This window comes from Manihot esculenta, chromosome 10 (genome assembly GCF_001659605.2).
Source record: "Manihot esculenta cultivar AM560-2 chromosome 10, M.esculenta_v8, whole genome shotgun sequence".
Taxonomy (NCBI): domain Eukaryota; kingdom Viridiplantae; phylum Streptophyta; class Magnoliopsida; order Malpighiales; family Euphorbiaceae; genus Manihot; species Manihot esculenta.
Genome location: NC_035170.2, coordinates 10,428,907 through 10,451,410, shown reverse-complemented (window position 1 = coordinate 10,451,410; position 22,504 = coordinate 10,428,907). Strand labels below are relative to the sequence as shown.

Here is a 22,504-nt window from a genome sequence, read left to right as displayed (position 1 = left end):
GAGATTATATTATATTAAAATTAAAATATTTTAATTAATTTAAATTTTATAAATTAAAGAATTTATTTATCCTATTTTTTAAAGGGTTTATATATAATCTAAAAATTTACTTATTTTTTTTAAAGATTTATTTATTTAAAAAAAAAGGAAAAAAAAAAAAAGAGAGGCTGAATACATACTAGGGCTAAAATCTCCGTCACTTTACTCAAATAATAATAATAATAATAATAATAAATCTGTTTTGACCAGAGTCCAAAAAGACACTGCAAAAAAGGCCGAGGTCCCATATTTTGTCAGTGGAGTCTGATTCACAGAGTGATGAGATGATTTACTTCTGTGCAATTCTAAAGCTTATTGAAATGAAATAAGCAATCTTTACTCGATCTTTTACTTGCAATGGATTACGAAAGGATCCAAAAGCCACTGGTACTCGTTAATATACACTCTTCCTTGTTCGCTTGCGCTTCTCGCTTTACTTTCTCTACTCCCAACGTTATTCTCTATCGATGCCGTGACCAGCAACCCACAGCTATTCATGCATTTCACTTTTTCTGATTTCTCATTTGCTTTCTGCCTCTGATCTGTCAAAAAAATAGAAATTTGTAACTGGGTGTAATTGTTCCGGACAGGGTGGGGGGTTTTCTCCAGGAAAGTTGAGAAGTATGCTACTCGGAGTTGAAAAGAAGAGAAAACAAGAGGAGCAGGTTGAATCTGGTTATTCCCTCAGGTCTCAACCATCTCACTTTGACGAAACTGGTACTATGCTAGCCCTTCTATTTCTTTCTTTATATTTTATTTTTATGTTGCTTTAAATTTTTGTTCTACATGTGTTTGTTTCAGTGCATGATTTATTATGTTTCACGAAAAAATGGGTTTCATGATTTGAATTGGTAGCATTCACTATTCAGTTCTATTATTTCTTTGTTTCCTAAATTTCTTTTTCCTTGTTGATATTTCTGTTTAATTTAAGTATGAAACATTTCATTGCTTGTATTGACTGCTTAGCAAGTGAAAATCTCCTCAGGTGGGAGCAGTTCTGATAGTTGCAAAGATGTAGATGTTGTTACTGTACTTCCTGAATGCTCCATTTCAATAGCAGCTGACTCCATGAATCCACACATGGTTGCTGATTGTAGATCTAAGGATCAGTCATTTGTCAGTTCAAGAATTAGGTCCTTCGAAGATTCATCTTTAAATTATGATAGTGTACATGATACTGTGAGTGTGTCATCCTCAGGATTTGAGTTTCAGAAAACAGAGCGTGCCCCACAAAGAGTGCCCATTGTTCCATTTTCTAAACCAATGCCATCCAAATGGGATGATGCCCAAAAATGGATAGCGAGCCCCAGTTCTAGCAGGACTGGGCAGACTCACTTGCAGGGTGGACAAGGAGTTGGTTCACGAAAGGTGGGTAGTGTTGCCTATTTAAGCAGGCAATCTTCTACAAAAGTTGTTGTAGAAGTTCCAGCACAAAAAGTGGTAGCATTTGAAGAACCAGAAACAAAACGGGTTGATAGCAATCAAGCCAAGAAGGAAACTGGGGTGCAGAAATTTGTTGGTTGGGAGGCTGATCCATATCCAATTGCAGATTCATATGGCAAGCCTGTGCTCATGATTGAGAATTCTGTCATGGAGTCAGCAAGTAAGGAAAAACTGTTTTTGATTTTTATTCATATGATTAATTGTCTTTTGGCAGTCATTTTAATCGTTGAAGTATTTATAAGGGCTTCTTGTAATGTTGAAATATATTTTGTGCTGAGTTTCTTCACTTTTCAACACTGCTTTCACATTATAATAATGATCACTTTCTCTGTTTCTTCCTTTTTTAAAATAGAAGAAGAATTTATTGATGGAAAACTGTAACTACATTCAGGAGAACCAGGTATCCTTCTCTAAATAATATCAGCAAACAAAACTGAAAACGGATCCACATATCAATCCTCCTTCATTTGCTAGAAGTTGGCTTGACATACCCCTTTGGGAAATTCAATTAACAGGAAGCCATAATGAAGCCACAGAAAATAATTAGCTTGCATACACCGTTTGGAAAATCCTATTAACAGAAGACCATAAGAAAGCCACAAAAGATAATTTTATCCCCCAATTTCTTTTTAAGTGTAATCTATCCCTCAAAATTCATTTCCAAGCATTGATATTAAACATTAGTTGATATCAGAACATTGTAATATGATGTCCATGAACTGCAATGCTTTTGGCAGAATTTAAATTGACAAAGCAATATTGCATTGGCTGTCCATTCTTTTTTCTAAAAAGGATTTGTCATGAAAAAATTCCACCATTTCAAAGTTGCACTTAATTAGAACAATTTGGGTACCTAAAAGAGATGACTACTGTAGGTAGACCTAAGCTGTAAAACCTTATTTAAGAGTGTTTGTGTCCTCTTGAATTTCTAGACATTCAGTGAACCGTATAGGAGCAAATTTATAATTTTTACAATTAAGAAATACTCCTGGCTAATTTGGCTTGTGTATTAATGCCCTTTAGAATAGCATATCTGTAGTTTCAACAAATACAAAGCCATTATTCATGGGTCTTTGGGCAATGGTTCTGGGTGTTGTCATATTAGATGGTGTAAAGGCCCTATGTCTTAGCTTTTATATTGGTCTCATCCAAAGAATCATGTGGGGGCCTTATATGTACCCAGAATAAAAGGTTAATTGCTGTAGGTTTCTTATTTTGTTATTTATTTTTCGCTATCAGTATTTGTTGTATGAATCATTGGTTTGTTAGATTAGCAGTTTGCATAAGGAAACTGATATTGATGCTCATGTAAAGATCCTCTCACTGTAAATTTGTGATACCTATGCATACTCTTCCTATTTCTTTCTTTTCTTTCTTGGTTCCAGTGATCACCCTTATTAATGGCTTCCAAAGGCTGCTGAAGACCCTAGTGAGGTTATAATGGTTAGTTGGTTTTGGCAAGTCTTGTTGTTCCTAAGCTAGGAACAACTGGATATTTTCATGCAGGATTCCTTGTCTTGAGCTACATGAACCTTCTTTTCATCAAACTCAGGCTCAATTCCAAGTTGGCTCTCTGAAAATTTCATGGTGGAAAACATTAAAGTGGCTGCTGTTCGACAATGTGGCTCAAAATTCTTATTTTTCTCTTTTTTTTTTCTTTTTTTTTAATATGGATTTAATTTTTGTAGAAATTAATAGGTAGACTTTTCTTCTGCAGTAGATTTATGTTGCTGCATTTTGATAAAAACATGAAAACATAATATGGAACAAGCACCCCTTAGGTCTAGAAAGTGCCAATTGTTGGCTAGTGGCTTCTCTCCTGGAAATGGTGCTTAGTATGTCTTCTCCTCCTCTCCCCCTCCTTTTTTTGGACGTGCGAACGTGATCATTGAAGAAAAATTATTGCGACTATTACCTTCGAACAACGGGCTTTCTTGTTCCTCTAATAAATTTCCTTTTGGATGCTTTTTTTTTTTGGGGTACAAAATGGATAATAATTAATGTATTGGAACAATTGAGTCATATGCATTCTTTTATTTTCTTGCAGTTAGCCTCAGTCAGCATGATTCATCTGTGGCCATACATAGTGCTACTGCATTTATTCCACCTCCTTCAACAGCTAGGTCTGTATCAATGAGAGACATGGGCACGGAAATGACTCCCATTGCTAGCCAAGAGCCCTCTAGGAATGGAACTCCAGTGAGGGCAACAACTCCAATTCGTAGTCCAAGTTCTTCAAGGCCATCATCTCCTGGCAGAGCTGCACTGACTTCTTCTCTAACAAATCCTCCTAATGCAAACAATGAGTTGTCAGAAAAGGAACTGCAAATAAAAACCAGAAGGGAAATAATGGCTTTGGGGACACAGCTAGGTAAAATGAACATTGCTGCCTGGGCCAGCAAGGAGGAGGAGGATAAGGATGCATCCATGTCACTGAAAACTGTCCCAGCAGAACTGCCAACTAAAAGTGTGATTGAGATACGTGCTGCAGCTTGGGAGGAGGCAGAGAAAGCCAAGTATATGGCCAGGTATTTTTCACTCTAAGCCAGTAATTATGATTTTCACACTCTCTAGTCTCTTCTTTCTGTCTTCAGAAAATTCAGTATTGGATCTTTGGCATTGTCGTGCACCAGTGTCACTATTTCAAGTTTGACAAGGTGACATGGGAACGGTTGTGTGATTTATAACTATTATTGAAACTGGGATAATTGTTCTGAAGTGGATAATTGTTCTGAAGTTTATGTGTTTACTATTCTAGTAATTCATGATCCAAAGTATGTCATACATTAGAGCTCTGTACTGTTAGTTTACTAGGCATTGGCACGTGCGATGAATGTGGTATTTAAACTTTTAACTCATGAATATATTTGTTTCTAAAAGAGATAAATGAATTAAATAATTAATTAATAATAATGACAGCAATTGGCCACTAATTCAGTAAATATAAATTGTAGAAGATTTTAGTATTATTAATTATTTTACAGTAAAATCCCATTCCATTAGGCATATAAAGCACCAATAACCCATTATTGAAAAAGGAATTAGAATGATTTAAAATAACAAATTATCTGCAATATACCTTTCTCTTTAAAGTGTTATAATATTTACAATTTATTTTATATTATATTAGATAGGTTAGATTTTGAGGGCAATTATTGATGGATTATAGGTCAAATTACCTCCTTAACTATAGGATACAGTGTAATGTCTCGATTTGTTCAAAAACTTCAATTTGGCTCAATAAGGATAGAGCTTCTATTTTAGCTCCTTATCTTTTAGTGCATAATTACCATGAAATTAGAGCTTAAGAAGAAGGATGGAGGTTAGCAAATTAGTGATAAAGAACTTCACCCAAAAACTAGTTCAAGGGGAAGAGTGCCTATGGCATATATAAGGGGCACATTACCCTTTCCACAATTGATTACCCTTTTCACAATCGATGAGGGATTCAACCATGGTTTTAAATCGCAGCAGCTGTCACGGCCGCATTCGGGGGTAACGGAAACAGTAACTGAAACGGCCTGGCGCTACACAAATTTTTCAAATCAATTTGGAAAGTTCATAAAATGACATGATATCAATAAATTTAATTCAGAACAATGTATACAAATATATAATAAATATAAATACATCAAATACATACTATTTAGCTTAAATTAAATACCATATAAGAAATTACCAACCTCACTACCACCAAAAAGAACGTCATGCAGGTTCTTGTTGGTCTTGACCTTGGCTTTTTGAGCTTTGATCATTACGGTGATGCTGCTGATGTTGATAGTATTGTTGTGGATTAAAACTGAATAAGGAACATGGTTTTAAATAATGGCCGTTACATAACGTAATGGCCGCTATGTAAGGGTATCAAGGGGGGCCGTTACCTAAAGGCCCCCTTGAGTTGCTGCTGTAACGGCTATTACGTAATGGTAACGGCCATTACATAATGGTAACGGCCATTACCTACAGTGATGTAACGGTAATGACCGTTACTTTAAGCCAACTCAGAATTTAGAGAATATTTTCAGAAGCAAGCTATCCATTGACCACTTTTTTCCTTCTTCTCCAATAAGTAGCACAACAGAAACTCATTTCAAACTAAGTTTTCTAACTTTCTCTTCCTTTTTATCTCAAATATCTCAAGCTTCCCTAAAGATTTCTCATATACAAGCTTAAATCTACCATTAACTACTTCATTTCGAGGCAATTTCTTCTAAAAGGTGAATTAATATTTTTGTATTTTTACTTTCAGAGCTGCGGTATTTTTTTTAAAATTTTTGTAGATTAAATTTATAGTTTTGAGTTAAAAATATACTTTGAGCTATTAATTTGTCCGATCTATAAAGATTGTATGGTTTTTGTTAGTTTAGACTATTTTTCAGAAATTATTATGAAATTAAATTATTTTTAGTTGCTGTAATTTTTTTTTTGTTTAATTTTTGTGGATTAAAGTGTTAGTTTTGAGTTAAATTAATAGTGGTAGACTAAGACTTGTAGTTTGACAATTAAAAATTTCATATCTATATAATTTGTGTTAAATAGAAATTAATGTATGGAGTTAGGTTAAAATTAAAATATTAGTTATGAAAAAAAATATTTGCCTTCCATGTATTTGACATTTGATATCTTTTAATTTTTATGAACAATTATTAAATATATACATTGAAAATGCCCGTGCTCAAAGGGGTGGTAAACCAAGTGATGATATTGAGTGGAAGTTTGCAACACCTACCGGAAAAAAAAAAAAGAGAAATGATTTGTAATTTCTGTGGGAGAAAAGTCACAGGTGGAATAATAAGATTGAAGTTGCACTTGGCTAACATACGTGGTCAAATTGCATGTTGTCAGAAAGTTTCTTCCCAAATTAGAAAGGATATGGCCGGTGTCTTAAAAGAATACCAATTAGCTAAAAAGGATAAAGAAAAAAGAGAAAGAGAATTAAAAGAAGAAATTATGAAGTATCTCCACCTGGTAGCAGAAATCGGCCATGGAACCCACGTATGTTAAGGAAGTGAAAAAATGGCCTAATGTATCTCCACCTAGTACTTATGAAATTGCAGAAGTTTATCTGAAAAATGAGTACAAAGAAATGAAAAAATATATAGTCTCATTTGATAAGGAACAACCACCCATAATATCATTAGAATCACCATAAGTTGGCTGAGGATACGATGAAGCTGACTCCCCCTCCTGAAAAGGGGTAATATGAATATGTAGGAGGATAATTTGTTGGATATGACACCCCTCTAAATTGGCCATGGAACCCATAATTTGGTGAAGAAGTATCTTTAGATGATGAGCTACCACCAGATTCACCACCATACATAAAATTTGGATTATACGTGCCAAAGTCATATCCATAATTTAATGAATCAATTGACCTCTCTTCTCATATGCAACACCCTTGCCCCTTGTTTAGGATGTTTCAGCACTATCAGTACCAGAACTATGAGAGAACTATGAGAGTCTCGTGATCTTTGATATGTACGTATTGAAGATAGTTCAGAAGCAATTCTAATTCCACTTTGTCTTTGACTAGGTGGATCTTGTGGACTACGACTACCACCTCCTTCAACTGTGATTCCTCCTCCACCTTGATCATCACCACTACCATTATCATCATCACTACTAGAGCTGGATAAAATAAAAGAATCATCATCATCACTAGCACCACCTTGTTATCCTTGAGTTTGAGTGGCAAATTCAGACTGTGATGGAGCATTTTTATCAATGCCCGCCTCTTCATCATCCAACTATGGATTTGGTTGCCCATCAAGCAATAGAGATTCCCTTTCCTCCAACCAAGAGTTTAACGGATCATCTTCTTCAAAAATATAATCCAAATTAATTGGATCATAGCTCCTATTTAACTCCTGTTGGTTTTTTCTTGTCACATTTCCAATTTTCAGTCTCATGTTGTAGTGCACAAAGACAAGTGCATGTAATTTTTGATACTTCAATCTGTTTCGCATGTAATTTTTGATACTTCAATCTGTTTCTTGTCTTTGTGTAAATGAGAGAAAATGTGCTCCAATTTCTCTCGTAGTTTAAAGCCGAAGTTATTTGTCTCAATACTTTAATAGCGATTTTTCTCAACTTACGAGCACTTTCTCCATAATTAATCTACCACTCAGTTGCAAAATATTTTTAAAATTTTATTATTTTAATGAACTTAATTGTATAAAGATGAATGAACAAAAATAATTTATACTTATTTTATAAAATTAGTACCTGGATTAGTGAACTTAATTGCCTTTTGCACCAAAACTGTTCCAAAACTCTCTATTGCCTACATGTTTCAAATTCCAGTAAGTTAACTTCAAGTTCAAAAGCAACAGTTCAAGCTTCAACTTGAAGCCTTCAACTATACTAACATAGTAACACTTTGAGAATTAACTTGTTACTTAATGTAATGCTTTTCTAGACGTTGAGTCACATTTTTGAGACCCAATATGATCTCATTATCTTTTCCAATATCATGAGGGTCATATTGATATTGAGGAGTTAGAAAATACCTTGCAAAATAAAATATGAAGATAATAAATTATCTCTTAATTTAATAATTTAATTTTCTAAACTATCAAATTATAATACAATGTTCTTACCAACGGTATGTAAGTCATGCAATTGAAAATTTTATCTATGATCGATTATTTTCCAATATTCCAAATAGCTTCTGAAATTTTTTTGAATAGCCAACTTTGCTTGCCCCATTGCCTTATATGTAAATCACATTGTTGCCTCATATGTAAATCACATTGTTGGCTTGTCATCCCTATCAACTAATCTTAAAACCCTTAGGAGAGGTTCTTGAACTTTCATTATTTGTTGTGTTCTCTCCTAAAAGTTTCTTCCTTCGCCGCCTAAGCCAAGCACAATTTTCTTGGCTTCATGTGCTGGACCACTTGTTGCTTGTCCATATTTACTCATTATCCATTGCTCCGATTCGAATATATTCTTTAGCCCCACCCTATAACGGACAATAGACTCTAAAGCAATGAAGTTTGTGGCAAATCTAGTGATGCCACGTCGAATAATATCTCTATTGTCCGTGAATTTCTTCATATAATTGACCACCCAATTATGATTATAAATAAATAGGGTAATTACCTTGGCTTGGTCAATTATTTTTTTCATACTCTTCTTCTTTTCAATATCTTCCAAAATCAAATCAATGCAATGAGCACTATAAGCGGTCCAATATAGATTAGGGAATTTCTCCATCAGTTTCTTCCCTCCTAATTTAATGGCAGCTTCGTTGTCCGTTACCACTTGGACAACTTTTTGAGGGCCTATTTCTTCTACTACTTCTTTCATAATTTTAAAATAGTATTCTCCATCTTTATGTTCCACATTGTATGCATCAATAGGCTTGTGGAATACTATGCCTCTGTTTGAGTAGATAAGGAAATTTACTATACTCATACGTGTTGGCCCACTCCAACCCCAACCATCACACATTATAGTAACTCCCCTCTCTTTCGATATCCATCAAATGAGGCTATATATTTTTTCATTTCATTGTACTCATTTTTCAGATAAACTTCTGCAATTTCATAAGTATTAGGTGGCTTCAACAATACTGAAGAAAAGCCCATTATGTATAACAAAATTTTCAAATGCTTTCAACATTTTCTCCTTCTGTGTCTTCAAGCATTAGTTTTTAACTTTGGCTGCTTTTGTTGAGCTCTGCTTTTCTCTATCTGTGGCAGCCAACCGAGATGTCGATGTAGATACTTATGCATATCTTTGTGCTTCTACCTCTTTCACGTGTAGTAGCAGAACGACCCAAAACTTGTCTGCTACTACCATGACATCAAATCTAGATCTAGTTCTCCTTCTAAATTCATCTTCTTCCAATTGTCTTATGCTCGCCCGTCTCGCCATTCCCATTTCGATGTCTTCCTCCTCCTCCTCTTCATTATCTTCAATTCTATTTATATTCATAATTTCTTCTTTTAGTTCTCTTTTTTTTTTTTTAATCCTTTTTAGCTAATTGGTATTCTTTCAAGACACCGAACATATCCTTCCTAACTTGGGAAGAAACTTTTTGACAATCTGCAATATGTTAGCCAAGTGCAACTTTAATCTTGTTATTCCACCTGTGACTTTTCTCCCACATAAATTACAAATCATTTCTACTTCCGTCCAATATCATCACTTGTTTACCACCCTCTTAAGTAGAACCAGAACCACTTCCACGAGGCATTTTCAATGCATATATTTAATAACTGTTCATAAAAATTAAAAGATATCAAATGTCCAATACATAGAAGGCAAATATTTTTTTTCATAACTAATATTTTAATTTTAACCTAACTCCATATATTAATTTCTATTCAGCACAAATTATATAGATATGAAATTTTTAATTGTCAAACTACAAGTCTTAGTCTACCACTATTAATTTAATTCAAAACTAACACTTTAATTCACAAAAATTAAACAAAAAAAATACAACAACTAAAAATAATTTAATTTCATAATAATTTCTGAAAAATAGTCTAAACTAATAAAAACCATACAATCTTTATAGATCGGACAAATTAATAGCCTCAAAGTGTATTTTTAACTCAAAACTAAAAATTTAATCTCCAAAAATTAAAAAAAAATACAGCAGCTCTAAAAGTAAAAACACACTATTAATTTAACTCAAAACTAACACTTTAATCCACCAAAAAAAAATACAGCAACTAAAAATAATTTAATTTCATAATAATTTCTGAAAAATAGTCTAAACTAACAAAAACCATACAATCTTTATAAATCGGACAAATTAATACCTCAAAATATATTTTTAGCTCAAAACTATAAATTTAATCTACAAAAATTTAAAAAAAAAAAATATTAACTCACCTTTTAGAAGAAATTGCCTTGAAATGAAATAGTTAATGGTAGATTTAAGTTTGTATATGAGAAATCTTTAAGGAAGCTTAAGATATTTGAGAGAAAAGGAAGAGAAAGTTAGAAAATTTAGTTTGAAATGAGTTTCTGCTGTGCTGTTTACTAGAGAAGAAGGAAAAAAGTGGTCAATGGATAGCTGGCTTCTGAAAATATTGTCTGAATTCTGAGTTGGGTTAAAGTAATGGCCGTTACCGTTACATCACTGTCGGTAACACTGTTACGGCCGCAACTCAAGGGGGGCCGTTGGGTAATGGCCTAATGGGTAACTGGCCCCCTTGATACCATTACATAGTGGCCGTTACGTAACGGCCGTTATTTAAAACCATGGATTCAACACACCCTTTATGCCCAAAATTTTTACTGGTGCGTGACAATATTTATGAGAGGCCCAACATCGGATGGGAGACTTTGATACCATGTTAAATTTGGGCAATGCCGAACTCACCCCAAAAGCTAGCTCAAGGGGAGGAGTGCTTATTGTCTATATAAGAGGCACATTATTCCTTTCCACAATTAATGTGGGATTCAACAAACTTAAACCAAGTGACCACAAAAATTAACATAGTAGTTAAATGGTGTGTTCTTGCAGTAGCAGAAGATGTGTATTCATAAGTGTAACCTCACTGTTTAGAATAGAATACATACACACTGAAAACCTGTTTTAATTGGTATAATAAATAAGAAGTTGTCTGCAATCAAGAGAGATGTCAGATGGTGTGCTTTTCCCCACATTCTATATCATGTCTTCTCTATTGCTTTCTGATTTTTTTTTGTGATTAACCAACCTTTTCATATAAATAATTAACTCAAATAAATGATAATTTTCTCTTTTTCACAAAAGAAAAAAAGAACCGCTCAAAATTTGTTTTTGGCATTCACATGGACATTTTTAGCTCTTAATCAAAGTATCACATGCATGTTCTGTTTAGTTAATTTATCATGTGATATTCCGTAGATTTTTTAAGACACTTTTATGATGAAAAATTCTTAAAAGTCATTTTTCTGTGATTTAAATTTTAACTGTTTGTCATTTCAAAGGTTTTACCCTCCACCTTTGCTTTCATATATAGTATGGATCGGGACTTCATTAATGAATTATTTTGACACTTTAAAACCAGGTAAATATGATTTAAAGTGTAGCATTGTGATTTCCATATTATATGCTTTGCCTACCAAGCAACAGCGATAAATATTTTTGTTTTTGGTATTAGGAGAAACATTAGTGTGGTGGCTTGCATTTTGAACTTCCATTTGGGTATATTTCATATCTATAAACAGGGAATAAAAGATAAACTATATTTGGAAAAAATTGCAAGTATAGGATTCTGGATTTTCAGGGTATAGCTCTTATCTGTAGTATTTTTAGAACTTACAGAGATTTTTGTGGTTGCTAATTTTCCATGTGTGGCTTGAATCAGTGATCATGAATTATGAACTATTGTAGTTGTAATTGTTTAGGTTTAAACGTGAAGAAATGAAACTTCAAGCAGAGGAAAATCATCAGAAAGCTAAAACAGAGGCTGAGATGAGGAAAATTGAGGTATTTTATAACTTTTCCTTGCTTCTTTTTCCCTCTCTCTGACATTCCATCAATATTGGAAGGGCAAATTTATGATGCATAAGAATACATGAGAAAGGTTGTAATTCTCTGCTTTGTGCTGCTTAAGTGCATGCTTGTAATGATATTAGGAAATGGCTGTAAGTTTAGCTCTTTAGTCTTTTGTTGCCTGAAAATGTGAACCCAATAAAATAACGAAGTTCTCATTTGGTTCTTTTCATCATAAATTAATAATTTTTCAGATCTACTGCATTTATGTTGTATGAGCTTTGGACTTTGGTGGGCTAGTGTTCCAGTTTATTTAAAGACCAACCGTGATTGGGGTTGCATTTTGAATGGAGTAGGCTTGGGAGTTGGGAAGCAAAATAAATTAAAGAATGACAGATTTTGCAATGTTTGTAAGCTGGCTTATTTTATGTTTTTCTTTTAGTTTAAGGAGCTAATGGCATTATATTGAAGCGTGATATTGGTTTAAATTGAGTCTATTTCTGTTGAATCTCAATGAAGTCTCAAGTAGTAAGATTAATAGCACGGATCAAGAAAATTAGAGAAAAAGTTCTAGCAATTGTGTTTGCTTGGATTGTGCATGATTCTTTTCAACCCTACATATGATGCTTAGAATCTTTATTTTCCTTTGATTTTACAATTAATATGGATTCAGCTTTGATCTTCAAGCAATTAAGGCCTAGAAGCATTCCCCTAAAACCTATGTTGTCACACCCAAATTGGACTGGTTGAAAGGGTTATAAATGAACCAAACTAATTGTTAGCTATTTGAGGCTCGGTTCCATAAAAAATTGGCTTGCTTGATTCGTTTTCTAAAGGATCCAAGCTCAAGCTTAATTTTGACTTATTTTTCCGGGCTTACAGATGTTCAGCTCATTGAGGCTTTAGAGCTTATCTGTTCGATAGTTTCATGAGACAGCTGATGTATATGTTCATTTAACTAAAACTATTTAATGTAAAACTCAGATGTTCAGCTCATTGAGGCTTTAGAGATTGTGTGCTTAATAGTTTCGTGAGACAGCTCATGTATATGTTCATTTAACTCAAACTATTTAACATAAAATTCATTAGTGTTAATAAATGAATTGAATTACTTGTGAGCTATTTGAGACTTGACTTTATAAAAACTTGCTCGTCTTGGCTCATTTCCTAAACAAACCAAATTTGAGCTTATGGATATTCAGCTTGAGTTTGAAATAAGTCAAGCTCGAGTTCAAAAAAATTTGAAGAACCAAACTTGAGTTTTTCAAATCTCGTCTTTGCTCGGTTTGTTTACCTCCATACTGGTTGGTTGGACTAATTTAACTAGGTCAAATCTTCTAGGTTTTTTTTTTTTAGAGAACCAGTATCAACTGTCTCAAATCTAATCAGATAGCTAGTTGACCTGGTGCCAGTTTGAGCAGGTTGGACACTAGAGTTGTTTAGTTTTCGGTTTAAACTGAAAAACCAAATTGAACTGAGCTAATTTGATTCTATCATTTGGTTTTTCAGTCTAATCAATTTGGCATAGCTTTTGGTTTTGGTTTGGTTAATTTAATTAAAAAAAACTGAATAAATTAAACTGAACTGGACTGAAGTTACCTACAAGTACACTATTGTTTTTTATGCCTAGGTATAAAACCCCCTATTTTTCACTCGCTTCTCAAGTCTTGGTCTCAGACAAGATGACAACACCCATTGCCGCCTATGAAATCAGATTTCCTTCCACATTACTGTCTTTTCACCTCCCTTCTTCTACTTCTTCCTTCACTTCTGGTTCATGCTTTTAGTAGTTCCACCATCCTCGCCTTCCTCAACTCAATTTCACACTTCTCAATTGATATATGGTGGCTTAGTTTCACTGTCCTCACCTTCGTGTGGCTCAGTTTCTTATGGTCAAACCTCAATCAAGGTTTGAACCTCCAAAGTCCAAGCCTCAAGTCCAGTTGGTTATCGTGCCGGCTCAGTTTCTCATGTCTGCAATTCTATTATTTGTACTATGTTGATTGATAGTAAATAAGCCTATTTTTGTATTTTGTTTGTGGCTTTGAATCCCTTATTCTCTAAATTTCTGTGTTGCATGCAAATGGTCATTTTTTTAAAAAATTCAATGTAGCTTCATGTATGGAGAATAGAAGAAGATGAATAAGAAATAGATTGGGTGAGAAAGAGAATAGGAGATGAGAGAGAAAAATAGAGCTAGGTGAGAAAGAGAATTAGAATTGTAGAGGGAAGGATTTCTGATTTTATTATTCAAGTGCTGAAGGAATGTCTTCAGCTGGTATCTATATTTTATACAGTTGTAGCTGTAACAAACTCATAACAACTTCTCAAACAGCTAAGTCTATTTCCCTCCAAAACTCAATTCTCATTTTTCCCTCCACTCTTTTTTTTTCTTATCAATCCCTCTCTTCTTACAATACCCCCCACGAGGGTCTTCTTGTCTCCAAGAAGCTGTAAAATGAGGAAATTGGGCCAAGATAAAAGATCGATCCTCCCAAGTAGCTTCCTCCTCGAAAAGTGATGACCATTGAATGAGCCCCTGGACAACTTGCTTTTCATTCCTAGTAACGACTCTTGTCTTAAGCACTTTCTCTGGCATAACAACTTCATCATGGTGAAAAGTAGGTAACTGATAAATAATAGACACCCTATCTCCTACTTTCTTCTTCAAAAGAGACATGAAATACAAGGTGAATAGTGGCTGTAGAAGGTAAAAGAAGTTTATATGCTACTGGCCTGATCCTTTCTAGCACTTAATAAGGCCCATAGTACTCGGCTGCCAACTTTAATGCCTTCCTAACAGTCAAGGATGCCTGTCTATAGGGCTGTAACTTCAAACAAACCCAATCTCCAACTTGAAATTCCCTGTCAGACCTTTTCTCCAACAAATTGTCTTGAATGAGCTGAGACATGTGCTGCCTGGATTGTAAAAATATAGAAACACCTTCCACAGATATATCTTGTAGTTGAATGAGAGGAAGGGAAGATGGTTGATAACCATAAATGGCTTCAAAAGGAGATATTTTCAAGGCAGAATGATGGCTAGTATTTTATCACCATTTTGCTAAAAGAAGCCATTTAGCCCAAGAGTGAGGCTGTTGACAACTCAAACACCTTAAGTACCCTTCCAAACTTTGATTCAACTCTCAGTTTGTCCATCTGTTTGTGGATGATAGGCTGAATTATAGGCTAAAGTAGTTATCAACTTTGTTCTCACTCCCTTTCCTATAGAGAATTTTGTATTGCAGCCCCAATAATTTCGAAACCCCTTTTAATTGCAAGCTGGTATGCAATTTCTGTTCAAGCAAATATTTAATACTCTCATGATTAGTTTTAATGAAAAAAGGCCCTTGCTCCAAGTAGTGCCTCCATTTAGACACAGCAAAAGTGATGACCAATAATTCTCTTTCATATGCTAACAGGTTGCTAGTCCTTGGGCCAAAGGCTTTAGAGATATAGGCTATAGGGTGACCTCCTTGTTGCCTCTCGTTCCCATTCCACTTGCATCAGTTCCAACTACAAAAGGTTTGCTAAAGTGGCGGTGATAACACATGGGCTTTGGCCATAGCTTGTCTCAATTGTTGAAATGCTTCTTGAGCCACTGCATTTCATCGGAAGGAATCTTTCTTTAACAGATCAGTGAGAGACTTGCTAATAAGTCCATAATGCTCGACAAACTTTCTATAGTAGCCTGTTAACGCCAAAAAATTCCTCAGATCCTTAATTGACTTTGGAACAAGCCAATTAAGCATAACCGTCACCTTCTTTGGATTAGTAGACATCCCCTTGCCAGATATTATATGGCCCAAATAATTAATTTCAGTTTTGCCAAAAGAGCATTTGGAAGGCTTGGCAAAGAAATGTTGCTGTTGTAAGACTTGGAACACAACTTTCAAATGCTGCAGATGTTCTTTCCAGGAAGAGCTATACACCAGAATGTCATCAAAGAAAGTCAATACAAACCTCCTGAGATAAGACTCCAAAATGTGGTTCATAAGTGCTTGGAAGGTGGCTGGTGCAATGGCCAAGCTAAAGGCATGATTGTGAACTCATAGTGGCCTATGTGAGTTTTGAATGCTGTTTTCTGGACATCAAGTGGGCTCATCCTGATTTGATGATAACCAGATTTAAGATCAATCTTGGAGAAAATAGTTGCACCATGTAGCTCATCAAGTAAATCATCAATGATTGGAATGGGGAACTTGTCTTTCACTGTGGTTTCATTTAATCTCTTATAGTCTATGCATAATCTTCGAGAACCATTCTACTAAAAGCACATAACAAACATAAGGACTTGAGCTAGGCTGAATGACTTCATTGTGCAACATCTCTTCTACCAACTTCTCAATTTCAGCCTTTTAAAAATGTGGATATTTGTAGGGTCTAACATTAACGGGTTGAGCTTGAGGCATTAGGGGAATAGAGTGGTTACGAGATCTAAAAGGTGGCAGGGACTGTGGGTTTGGAAACACACTGTTGTACTTGTGGAGCAAGTGTTATAAGTCCTCGAGCTGCTTCTCTAACACAACTTCATAGCCCTGTAATCTTGTGTAGCTTAGAGACTTGGACTAAGAATATAGGAGAATTCAAATCACTGCCTCTTTTATGGGTCAACTTCCTGGCATCCTTGCGTTGCAACAACTGTAACTGTGATGCAGAATTCCCAACTCCATGCAACACCACTGATTTTCCTTGCCTTTGGAGTGTGATACTGCACTGGTCAAAATCAAACAAGATTGGATTATGAGCTTTCATCCAATTTGCTCCCAATATAATATCAAAGCTACCTAATGTTAGTATCTTGAGGTCAAATTGGAAGGGCCAACTGTGAATTTTCTAAGAAAATCCTGGTGCCTTTTCAGTATTGAAAACCTTCCTCCTATCAGCAACTTTAACAGAAATGGTTGGAACTGAAACAACAGGAACCTTCAATTCCTTAGCTACTTTAGCATCCAAAAAACTGTGGTTGCTTCCACTGTCCACTAAGATCAAAAGCTGCTTATTTTGAAAGTGATCCAGCGCTCTTATTGTCTCACTTCCTTGGCTGCCTTCCAATGCATTAATTGACAAATTGCCTTCCAATGCATTAATTGACAAATTTGTCTCCTGGGAAAGTTCACGTACTTCTTTCATCGCTTCATTTCATCATTTCATGCAATACCTCCTCTCCTTCAGTCTCCTCCTCAAGATTGGTATCTTGCATAGACAACAAAGTCTTTTATCTACACTGATGTTCGGGAAAAAACTTCTCACCACATTTAAAACAAGCGCAGTTTAAAACAAGATCTGGGCTGTCTTATAGTGGGTTGTGTATCGGTGGAATTGATGGGAATGGAATTAGACGAAGTACTGATAGTTTTGGAAGTGGTTTGGTTAATTGAGGACTGACTAGCAATGGGCTGAAGCTTTGGATTAGGGACAAATTTGGTGTCTGGTAAGGGTGGTTTAGGGCCATATGAATAGGTGTTATGGGTGGGAGGATTACTCCTATAGGAATTTGCATTCACAAGGTTGTTTACCTTGTAAGTGAGGTTATAGGTTTTTGGATAGGGGTTGCTCTTTTTACTGCTTGTGAGGAACTGCTCTTGCAATCTTGTATTTTGAAATGCTTGAGCTAAGGTAGTTGGTTTAAGCATCCTTACCACGGGTCTGACCTCATCTTTCAGCCTTACTATGAAAAGAGATAGCAAGTAGGGCTCTCCTAAGGATGGCATAACCCTCTCCAATCTGATCCTCATATCCTCAAATCTATCCAGATACTCCTCAATAGTCTCTTCTTGCCTAATCCTCATAAACTCTTCCACTACATCCTCCATTTCTTCTTCCCCAAATCTAATGGAGCAGATCCTTCTCGAAATCTGTCCAAGAATGGTTATCTTCCCCTCCTAACTAGTTATGGTACCAAGCATCTTCCCTTTCTACTAAAAATAAACTGTCTATACTCACCCTTTGGTCCCTCAAAAAGCCATAAATTTCAAAATACTTGACACACTTTTTCAACCATGCATTAGACTCTTTTCCATTGAAGGTGATTAGCTTAATTTTAGGTAAGAAACGTGGCATGCCTTCAATTTCCACTACCGATCCGGTACTAGTGTTCTTTCGCTGAGGCGAAATAACGTTCTCTTTGAGATTTGGAAGAATTCCCTTGCCTCTGAGAGCCGCTACCCCAATACCAGCTCCCTCACTACTTTCTCCCACACTATCCCATAATTTCTCCTGCCCTACAACGCCAAAAATTGATCACAATTTCTCCAGAGCTGCATTCCGAGTCTCCTCAACACTCTTGTGCATCTCGTGCCTCAATTGTTCTCTATCTTTCCTCACGTTCTCCTGGAGAACTCTAATTTGTTCTTCTATTTCGCCATTTCTTGCTTCCTGCATAGCTACTCTAGATCTTGTCATTTCAATATCCGAAATCACCAGCACAGAAAATTCCCCTTCGTAATGAGCTCTGATACTAATTTGTAACAAACAATAAAGAAAGAATAGAGAATAGAAGAAGACGAATAAGAAATAGATTGGGTGAGAAAGAGAATAGGAGATGAGAGAGAAAAATAGAGTTAGGTGAGAAAGAGAATTAGAATTGTAGAGGGAAGGATTACTGATTTCATTATTCACGTGCTGAAGGAATGTCTCCAGCTGGTATTTATACAGCTGTAGCAGTAACTGTAACAAAGTCGTAGCAACCTCTCAACAGCTAAGCTCTAATCCCTCCAAAACTCAATTCACATTTTTCCCTCCACTCTGTTTTTATCAATACCTCTCTTCTTCCTTCCATAGTACATGACACTTCATTGCATGCAAATAGCCATTTGCAGGGATTGAGAACCCATTGCAAAGGGGTTGAAGGCAAAGATCGAGGTCTGTTTAGATCTTTTTTAAAAATAAATTTTGGTTTTCATTGTACCATACTGTATCGACTCCGTTATTTCTTTAATATTGGTTAGGTTCAGTCCAAAATTTCAAGCAATTTGGTTTTTTGATTTTTTCTTTTAAGTCAGTTCGGACCTTAGCTGACCAAATGCTCTCCCGTATTAGGCACCTCTTCAGTAAGGGAAAAAAAGGGGAACTTGAAAACTGCATTCCTCAAGGCTTGAACTTGATCCCTATGAAGATAATTTTGTATCCTTTTCAATTGAACTCCATATTGGCAATAGTTGCATTGCTCATTTAGACACACAGCCAATTATTTTTAAATCAATTTCTCTCGTGTTGTTATTGAATTTCCTTTTTTATATGAAATGTCCCCTTACTTTTTAACTGTAGAAGTAATATGTATTGAATATCTTATTTATAAAATAATATAATAAATTTACTTTTCTTTTCAGTAATATAAACAAAGTTATTGCACTTTAGTACTTTATTTTACTTATAAATAATTGTTATTTTAAATTTTTACTGATAATTCTAAATATTTTGTTAAATTTTCGCATCAAAATAGTGCTTGAGGTATGTTCAAGTGCCAAATCTACACTGCAACTGGCTCCAAATTCTTTATTTCTTTTGTGTTTATTTTTGCTCCCTAGTTTTTCCTTGGGCAAGGCCTATTACCCTTTCTACCGTCAAGCCTCCAGAAACTTAAATCACCATCCACCTAAATTGTTACATGAAGTTATATGACCAGTCCGTAATTAGCAGATGTTAAATCTCTCCAACCAAATGGTCATGGATAGAAAAAAGAAAGTGGGGGTGGGTTGGGGCTGGACTAGGAATGGCAATGATTAGATGTTTGCAAGTGCCCAAATTCGACCAAACTCTATTAGGAGGATTTGGATAGTATGTAATCAGATTTTAGACATATTTTGGTTTAGGAATTAGTTCTTGCGGTGGATTTGGGTTTTATATGTTGATTACCTATAACTCGAACCATAAGTAATTAATTAAATATAACAAATTTTACGAAATATTTATAAAATTTTTTATATATAAATTTTAGGCAATTTGCTTACTTTATTTGTATTGCTGTCCTAAGTGATTATGCGACTTTGACATGAGACACTGTGTCCTAACTTTTTTTTCTTCTTTTTCCTTTTTTATTTGTCTTTTAACTGGACTAGGCTGTTCCACATTGTACAGGGGCTAATTTGTGAATTTCATGTTGATGTCTTGTGGTTTTATCCCTCTGAAACATGTTCAATGGCTTTGTTTTTCTTGGTGAGTGAATCTGTGTGCTCGCTTGTTCCGGCAAAAGTGTCTACTTGTGGAAATTAGAATTCTAAGATGTCTGCATAATGCTTTCGATGTCATGTAGTGATATGCCTGTGCAAAATTGTCCCGTAGCTGATGCTACAAATTATTGAACAGCTGTTGAGATGGAGATGGAAAAGAAACCAACTGGAAACGTTCTCTGTAGTTCTCCATTTCCTTTTATTAATGCTCTATGAGTTCATTGCAATTCAAAATGATTTGCTGAACCTCCTCATAATTCAACACCAACTCCTTTTCAGGTAGAGGTTGAAAGGATGAGAGGGCAGGCCCAAGATAAGCTTATGAACAAGTTAGCAGCAGCAAGTCATAAGGCTGAAGAGAAGAGAGCAGCTGCAGAAGCCAAGAGAAATCGACAAGCTGCGAAAACTGAGCAGCAAGCAGAATATATTCGCAGAACTGGTCGTACCCCGCCTTCATTTTCCTTCTGCAGATGGTGCTCTTGAAACCTTAAGCTCTCACTGAAAAGGTTTGTCACGTTTGTAGATTGTTTTGTACTTTACATTTCTATACATGATGTTTTGTCATTCTCATCATTTTTCTCTTCTAAACAAACTATAAAGTCCAAAATTTCAAGCTCACCAACAATCAGTAATTCTTCAAATTATTATTATTATTATTATTATTATTTTCGATATAATCAGCTTTAGCTACGTCTCAGATTTGAAATCTCATAGTTATAGAGAAGAATCCAATACCGGATTTGATTTTTATAATAATACATAGTCTGTAATGACATTTAATTATTTATCTTTTTCAAAATATCCTTATGCTAAAAAAATTAATCTGAAAGTGAAATACAAATGGTAAATATTAATTTGGAAGTAAAAGATAATAAAATTTGGATCTGTTTATTTGCAAAAAATAATTTATATTTTTTTAATATAAAAACATGTTTTTTAACAATTGATTGTTTAATTTTAATTTAAAAATAAAATATATTAATAAATTTACATTCTGTTCTTTAAATGTGAGAAATGATTTTTTTCAAAGAGAGTTATTTTTTTAAGGTGATTTAATTTTTTTTAATAAAAAAATATTTTTTATTAATTAAATTTTTTGAGTGTTTTAAATATTAAAAAATATAAAAATATTTAAAAAAAATATATTTCATGAAACAAATGAAACTTTAAACATGACTATTTATTTAAAATATTTAAAATAAAGATATTAAAATAAATATAAAAAATAAAAAAAGACTGAATTGATGAGCAAAAAATTTTAGAGCTTATATTTTATTTAATCTTTGGATATTATTATTATTAATAAGTCAGTCTCTATATTTTTAGAAATCTATTAAAATGTTTTTATTTTTTCTCTGTGTCAACAAAATAATTTTTTTGTCATATTTTCCGTTAAAATAGATAAAGAATGATGGAAAGAATGAGAGAAATTTTTTAAAATTTAATTTTGCCCTTAAATGAAACTTTTTATTTAGTTTTTAGATATTGTTATTATTAACAAGTCAGTCTCTACATTTTCAGAAATCTATTAAAATGTCTTTTTCATTTTTTTCGTTAACAAAATGGTCCCTAAAAAAAAAAAAAAGAAAAGAAGAAGATGATGATGATGAAGGAGAAGAAGAAAAAAAAGAAGAAAAAGAGGAAGAATCGATGAAGAAAGAGAGGAAGAAGAGAAGAAGGAGCAATTTAGTTTTTTTGTATATTTTTAATGGCAGAAACAAATAAAAAAATTATTTTATTGACAGAGAGAAAAAATAAGATATTTTAATAGGTTTTTAAAATGTAGGGATTGACTTGTTAATATGTTTGTAAATCTCTATATATTTTATCTTGTATTTTTGATATTTTTATATAAAGTCTAGATTATAAATTAGATGAATAAAAAATATTAATTATTATTTAATTAATTTAATAATAATAATTATTGTTATTATTATTATAAGTTTAAATTGATTAAATAATCATTAATATTTATTGTTATTATTATTTTGATCTCTATATATATTTAATTCTTTGTCCGCGCCACCGAATGCACATGAGAATGTCAATGTTTGAATCCATATGAAAAGTTAATAACCGGTTTGTCAGCGAAAAATAATTTTATTTGAAAGATATATTTTTAGAAATATTTTTTTACAGAAAATATTTTTTAATAAGATAATTTATTTTTAATTTAAAAAATAAAATATATTAATAAATTTATATATATATATATGTATCTTGATAAAATTTTCAAAATGTAAAAATTGATTTCCATTTTAAAAAATAAAAATCATTTTTTTAAAATAAATTAATCATTTTAATTAAAAAATATTTTATACTAATTAAATTTTATAAATGTCTTACATATAAAAAATTTCTAAAATATTTTCTTAAAAATATTTCTGATAAAGGACAATGAGCC

General features: G+C 33.7%; 1 protein-coding gene across 4 annotated transcripts; it reads left to right on the top strand.

Moving 5' to 3' along the window:
- Positions 1 to 266: 266 nt before the first annotated feature.
- On the top strand, positions 267 to 20,774 carry LOC110625009. 4 transcript variants are annotated; one of them, XM_043960990.1, is made up of 7 exons: positions 270 to 426; positions 630 to 756; positions 1,025 to 1,642; positions 3,530 to 4,010; positions 11,842 to 11,923; positions 20,009 to 20,086; positions 20,380 to 20,774. In XM_043960990.1, the coding sequence occupies exons 1-7, from the start codon at positions 397 to 399 to the stop codon at positions 20,581 to 20,583; spliced, it is 1,620 nt and encodes a 539-aa protein (XP_043816925.1). In that variant the 5' UTR covers positions 270 to 396; the 3' UTR covers positions 20,584 to 20,774. The 4 variants fall into 4 exon arrangements, with proteins under 4 accessions (XP_043816926.1, XP_043816925.1, XP_043816923.1 ...); XM_043960988.1 differs by having other exon boundaries at positions 270 to 537; XM_043960989.1 differs by lacking the exon at positions 20,009 to 20,086 and having other exon boundaries at positions 275 to 537.
- Positions 20,775 to 22,504: the final 1,730 nt, after the last annotated feature.